This window comes from Echinops telfairi, unplaced genomic scaffold (genome assembly GCF_000313985.2).
Source record: "Echinops telfairi isolate 266 unplaced genomic scaffold, ASM31398v2 ScPeMD7_7416;HRSCAF=8454, whole genome shotgun sequence".
NCBI lineage: Eukaryota > Metazoa > Chordata > Mammalia > Afrosoricida > Tenrecidae > Echinops > Echinops telfairi.
Genome location: NW_022111316.1, coordinates 3403567 through 3410720, shown reverse-complemented (window position 1 = coordinate 3410720; position 7154 = coordinate 3403567). Strand labels below are relative to the sequence as shown.

Genomic DNA, 7154 nt, shown 5'->3' with positions numbered 1-7154 from the left:
GGGCTTTGTTTTCCCTTTGGGGAAAGGGATGCTAGCATAGTAAAGAGTTGGCATTAAAAAAAAGTTGGTATAAGTTAACTGCCCTATGCTAATAATCCCTCTTGCCTTTTCCTTTCTGTTCCCCCTACTGATTAATCTTTTAAGTCTGCATTTCCTACTCTGGACACATTCTGTTATCTTTTAGAAAAATCATCCCACTGTATGTTTCCTATCTTGGATTTGTGATTCTAAACCCTGATATTATGGTTGGGCTACAATGTACTTCCCCCATCTTTGTGGTTGGCTGGGGTTATTTTGCATTATTGATACTTAAGATGCTTCAGAGAGTTTGAACAAACACTGGCTGGATATAAACTTGGAGTAAAGAAAATGACTAAGGTATGAGAAAGCATCCACATGGAACATAGAGTGTACTACCAACCTAACTAGGATTATTATAGTATGGTTGATTGAAGTACCATGTTTTCTTCCTGTCTTTTTCCCACTTTCCAATATAGTACTCAAGAAAATTGAAAAGTTGTAATGGATCAGTTTAAAATAATTTTATTTCCTTAAAGCCTTTTTTGCCTGTTGTAATGTGCAGGACCCTTCTCCTTTGATGGGAGAGACAGGTAGTTACCTGAATCTAGGTTGAAAAGGTTATGTAAAAATATATATATAATAAAAGGGATACTCTGCTTTTCAGTTCCTTGTTGGTTTTTTTTTTTTTATCTAGGTAAGACATATCCAAAATAAATATGTAAAGAAGAAAAATAAAGTCTTCATGGAAGCAACTTGCCCTCCTCGGTTGTCTGGGTTACAGTTTACTTAGGTGTGACACACTTGAAGCTACCCCATGAGAAGACCCAAGTGCCCTCATACGGGAGTACTATTGTTTGCTCTTTGAGAACCATGTAGTAAGCCGGGGACTCTGGTCTAGTTCTTGATTTCTAATGATAAAATGCAATATATTTATGTGATTGTGCAGCAGCAGACATGGAAATTTCAACAGCCTTCTAGAGGGAACACAGGATGCTGTGAGGTTAATTTCACTAAGATGAAGACAAAACCTTGTTAGTGTTTATACGAAGGCTACACAGTATTCAATGTATATATGAAGTGCTAACTTCAAAAACGAACTAGAAACCTCCTTACACCTTGCCCATGCATTATTATTTACCTCTGGAAATTGCTCCTGAGAAGGCAGGTGTTATACCTTAGAGGCAGCGTCTATGGTATCCAATAGTGAAAGTTAATTAATTGCCTCATTTGTTGATGAAACCTGCAACCCTTACCTAATTAGCATCATCCTCTTACCTACTGGGTTACATATCATCTAATGACAACTGGGGAGGCACCTTTTAATTCTTTTGTCCTCATATCAAAGCCCTACACATTCTTTCATTTTGTTCAGAAATATGTGACTAGGATAAGGATGATAAAAGCATGTTGTCACTTGATTGAGACTGCCTTAGAAATGTTACCAAGTCAGGGTTGGGAGTTTCCTGCCCTTTGGAGAACAGGCCTAAACAGTACCTTCCTCATCACCACTATGGAGATTATAGATGCTTCTTCCTTAGTTGACTTTTGTCAAGTGTAATTAAACCAACTTTTAAGAAATAACTTCTCAAATGGGAGTGAAAAGGTGCTGTATGTTTAAAGGAACTTTTATACAAGTGTTTCGTGAACTGCATAAGAAAAGAATGACATTGGAGAGGCTGGGAGAAAGCACTGTAGCATCAGACTTGTGTTTTTAAACCTTGAGTCTGTTAGAATTTGTACACAATAACCATTTATTTCACCTTAGTTTATTTGCATGCAAAGTGGAGGAAATAATTTACTTTTTAGAATTACGGCTCAAGAGGTTTTCTTTTAAAGCCTTAAGCAAAGTGCCTGGCCATCATAGGGACTTAGTAAATGGAAGCTATTAGCAATGATAGCTTTATATTGCTGAGCCCTTTAACTAGACCGAGGGCGGGAGACCTGGTGAGCACAAGGGCGGGTGATACTAAAGTGAACAGACTGTGTATATGAAATAGATTACATTAGGTTGGGGTGTCTTGAGGATTAGTATGATAGTGACCTTGTTGCTAAGTACAAAAGCCAAACAATGACATAAAAACAAGTATGCCAAGCACTGAGTGGAGGAGAGAGATGGAGGCAGGCGCCGTAGGAAAAAAAAGCTGATTAAAAAGGGGCCTTTGATTGCACAGGCACAAAAATCCACAGCCAGGAATTTGCTGCCACCTCTGAGTCAGGCAGGGGGTGGGGGTGGGGGTGGGGTGCACAATCGCATTAGTAGAGAATGCCCAGTAGGTTTAGTCTGTGAGAGTCACATTTCTTATTTGGACCAGTGTAAACAGAAGCAAGCCCAGCTCACTTGTTTGCTTGGACGGTTGAGTTAGGGCATGGCTTTCGCAGAGCTCTCATCACTGACCCCTCACCGCCGGGACCTCTGCAGCCGCTCTATCTGGCTAGCAAGGAAGATGCGTTCAGACCTGACGACTCTTATGGAATCTTACGTAAGTTGCCTCTTTTGCCCTTGTCTGTCTTCACTTCATCCTCCAGCACCATTACCAATGTGAAAGTCCTACTCATATAGTCATGTAGATGTGGGGGGCTTTTATTTGACATGGCTCCTTCCCTTGAGGAAACTCACGTGACCACCTTTTCTAGCTCTAGGGCTGATCTGGGCATAATGTCATTCCTTCAGTAAGGTAGGGTTCTAGGTAGAAGTGGTTCTGTCTTTTGGGTAATTCCTGCTTTATCAACATTCTGAAGTCTGTCAGCGTAGCATACCCGTGGGCCCTTCCCTTTTTACGTTGTGCCGAATTTTTAAACTATTTGAAATGCTGATTAAGGTTTAAGGGATTGGACAGAGCCAACAGTATAAAGTAGGGAGAAATTTCTGAAACCAACCAATTTCTTCCATGCTTTATGAGTCATTTACTTTCTCATCTTAATTTTATAATCAGTGGTGTCCCTATACTTAAAGGAAGGTCCCATCAGGCAGTATAACGGTCCTCCTCGAGGTCGGAAGGAGCGACCCACATAATTCCAGGTGGGTTTTCTCATGGGGGCATTCCTGTCAGTCTACTGGAGATTTGCTGTAGCGGAGAAGCCTCTGGATTAGGAGTTTTGGTTTTCAAAGAATGGGTATCATTTCAGGTGCCTGATTTATTTCAGTCAAAATAGGTTGTGAAGTTCCACTGTTTTTTCTTTTTTAAACATTTCTCACCACATTCCTTAGCAGGGTGTTCTCACAGGAGACTGGACAGTGGGGAGAGCGATTTTAGGAAAACCCCGTGATAGCTACATTCAGAGCTTCTAGGCGTGGCAGTGCCCCCAAGTGTGTTTAAAATACTTGAATATGATTAAAATACTTGAGTCTCTAGGAGAGAGTTTGAAGTAGGGAGGGAAAATTTTTCTAGACAAGTGGTTCTTAACCATTAGAGCCTCATGAGAGCTGTAGATTCTCCAAAGAATAATGTATATGTACCCAAAACGGTGTGCAGACTTTCAGAGAACTGGAGGCTTTCCTAATTTAGCCTTGTCATGGACCCTGGGTGAACAGGTTTTGATAACTTGGGCCCATGTGCACAGAGGTGAATGAGATTTGAGCCTGGGGGGTGGGGTGGGGAAGGAGCTCTGAACCAGGGCAATGGGATAATTGCAGAAGGCATGATGCTTCCCTGTGTCCTTGGCCAGGTCAATCATCAGGGCCTGAACAAGAACATCAACCTGGACTCTGTGGATGGAGTGCCAGAGGCAAGCACTGAGGAGTGGAGTGAGCTGACAGAGGCAGAGCGGCTCCAACAGAACCTCCAAGCTTATCGAACCTTCCATGTCATGTTGGCCAAGCTCCTAGAAGACCAGCAGGTCCACTTGACCCCAACTGAAGAGTGACTTCCATCAGGCCATCCATACCCTTCTACTCCAAGTTGCTGCATTTGCGTACCAGCTGGAGGAGCTGATGGTGCTCCTGGAACACAGGATCCCCCCAGCCGAGGCTGCCAGGGCGCCTGCTGCTGCCGGAGACGGTGGTCTCTTTGAGAAGAAGCTGTGGGGCCTAAAGGTGCTGCAGGAGCTTTCCCACTGGACAGTGAGGTCCATCCATGACCTTCGTGTCATTGCTTCTCCACAGACGGGGGTCCCAGCACACGGCAGCTAACAACCAGGAAAATGCAGCCGTTACCCCTCTCTTTGCTTTCTTTTCTAATGGAGTGTGCATAGCTCTTTCCAAACATCTTAACTTTTCGAAAGCCACGAACATTTTCATCAAGTAGGGTTGGAGACAATGAGCAAATAGAGCATCCGTTTTTAGTCTGGGGTGCTATGTGAATGAGTGAGTGAGCGAGAGAGAGAGAGAGAGAGAGAGTGTGTGTGTGTGTGTGTGTGTGTGTGTGTGTGTGTGTGTAAGGGGGGCCCAGGGACAGTCACCAGGAATGGTTGCCGCTCACCACAGTGCCCTCTAGCTAGCATATTTAGAGGAGGAGTATATTTTTTAACTCTAGTTCTAGAAGACTCTTCTGAGAAAACTAAGTTAATGAATGAAGAATCCTGGACTTCTCTTGCCAATTCAAACTTGGATAATAAAAATAATAAGTAACATGGACTGCCTTAATATATCCAGGCACCAGGCCCCAGGCCCCAGGGGCTTTACGTATAGTGTATATAATTTTCACAACTCTACTGAGATGTTTGGCAGATGAAAAAACCGGCCCTCAGATTTTTAACTGGGTCAAGGTCTCACAGCAGGTGGCACACCTGCGTTTGAATCCAGAGTTTAGTCGTTCCGAAGCCTCTGCCTACTCGGGGCCTGATCACAAGCCTATGTGGCTGTACCTTTTTACCATGAAGAAGAGGAAGATACACCTGGGCAACTCATTCCCAGCACTGAAAAAAGCCATCCCAGTTACTTGTGTCAATAGGTCAGCCACACGGTTTTATTATTGAAAACACTGGCTGCCCCTCCTGGCAAACAGCAGTTAGGCGCCACCAGACTAGTGACCTTGAGCAGCTAGAGACCTGTCATGCCCACTGAGGTTCTTGAGCCCTGGGCTGGGCACAGCTTCTCTCGGGTTACCTCACATTGACTATAATGGGTCATGCAGTGATAAAGGCCCTGTGACCCAGGTGTCCATGTACAGTGGATGGAATACTACTCAGGTTAAAAAGTCTCAAAACTCCTTCGCTGCACATTCTCTGGACTTAGTCATGAGGAGAGGGTAAGGTCTACTCGGTCCCCACTAGGAATGCCAACGATTTTGAAAGTGTACAGTGAGACCACCCTGTTGTACCACAAAGGGACGGCCTGGCAGGAGGAAGGGGGGAGGGGAGGAGCCTGGCCTGTGAGGCTATCAATGCCCTACGCAGTCTTATGCACCAAGGGCGTGCTGTAAATCTAGAAGTTCCCACGGGTGTACTATACACTGCCAATTCATTATCATGGAGTGTGTCCCAAATCACACTGGGGGTCGGAATTGGTTTTGTTTTCATTATCCGAGGCTCCTGTTGAATTGTTGAGTGCCACAACTGGCTTCAGTGAGCCACAACCCCAGGTGACTGAGGGGATTCCAAGGTTGCACCCCAAGTTGACTTGAGTCCTTTCTCGACATGGATTAGCATCCCAAGCTGCACCAAGTCTATTTCCGCGAGGACTCACAGTTAAGCACTGTGGCCCCTGGTATACAAGGAAAGTAAGGTTCTGTGCAAGTAAGGCTGCATATAAAATAAGGTGCTGCAGTGGATTGTAAGGCACAGGTTTTTGGCGTTACTGAGTTCAAAGGAAGGCTATCACTGAGGGCCAGCTGGGGCTCAGAGGCTGACAGCGTACAAAAGGGAAATCAAGGGTAAAAGCAGGAATAGTTCAAGTTAAAAGTGAGTGAGGTCTTGATACACATTCTGGGTCCTGCTAGTTGTAGAGTTTAGTTTTAGTTCATAAGTGACGATACAGGTAATGTGGTCCCCTATTGAATCCATAAGGGCTCATTTCATTCACACGTGTCTCTTTTGCAGCATTCTCGATAGTCACTGTCTCTGCTTATGAATGCGATGGTCAGATTTATCCGGATAGTATTTTAGGCTCTTTTATTTCATAGAGAAGGCTGTGGCGAAGATTCTTTACTGAAAAATGGTCAATTATGAACTCACTAACTGAAAGGTGTTCCCCCTGTCTGAGGAAGTGTATAACCAGCAGATGTGGCAGGGCAGATATCCACGGGGATTTCAGAAATCTCAGGACGGGCTGAAAGTCGGCTGAGTTGTCTGTGAGGCGGATTTGATGTGGCAGAGGGTCCAGAAAAGGTAGAAGATACTAACCCCTGAAAGAGACTCAGTAGAGAAAAGAGGAGTTTCAGTTAGGTCACAAAAATAGCAAGTGTTGCCTGAGTGCCATCGCAGCAGGCTGCAAACTAGAGCTCAGTTTCTCCCTCTAGAAACGTGCAATAAGCCTCTCAAGAAGTTTGGGGCAGACACCCGGTAGGGGACAAAAGCAAAGGAGAAATGGACATAGGCATGTATGAGATCTGACGGTGATGACTGTGACAGGGTGTCTATCTGGAATGTCTTAAGGCTGACAAAGCATTGTACTTGCTGCGTGTCTTCTAGTAGGGGTGATGGAGACATTGGAGGTATATTCATGTATTTTTTTAAGGACTCAACTCAAAAGGACATGGTTCTTAAAATTGAGGGGGTCAACACATTCATGGAAAAATTCCATTATCTTTTCCTTTTTTCCTGAACATTTTGAAACCCCTTCATGTATATGTAGCTATATCGTGAGAGTTCTTTAAAGGTATGCAAATTAAATTCCTACCCTCTCCCTCATTTTGTAAAGGGTGTTCTCTTCATCCCACCGGAACCCAGAAAAGTCTTCGCTCAGATTTTGTTTTTCAGAATCCATCGAAGCGTTTGTGTTGATGAATGTTGCTTGATTCTGCTTGCACGGCTTTTGTAGGGTACTTGGGTAAAAGCTTGCAAATGAGCACCCATCCAAAGGCCGAACATGGCCTGACATTCACTTGAAGATCATCGCGGTTGGTGGCATTGAGAGTTTTAATAAGAATGGAAAGTGTAGTCATAGCCCTGGTATTGCTGCTATTTCAGGCTGCTGTGGGTTAAAGCCCAAGGGATGACTCATTGTTGTGACCACTGGTCAAACCAGGAGAGGCTAA

General features: G+C 44.2%; 1 protein-coding gene across 1 annotated transcript; it reads left to right on the top strand.

The window, feature by feature from the left end:
- The first annotated feature begins 2327 nt into the window (after positions 1-2327).
- CNTF (ciliary neurotrophic factor) lies at positions 2328-6807 on the top strand. Its single transcript, XM_004714921.3, is given in 3 exon segments — positions 2328-2501; positions 3688-3879; positions 3881-6807. Coding segments are annotated over 3 exon segments (576 nt in total). The 5' UTR covers positions 2328-2387; the 3' UTR covers positions 4151-6807.
- The last annotated feature ends 347 nt before the right edge of the window (positions 6808-7154 follow it).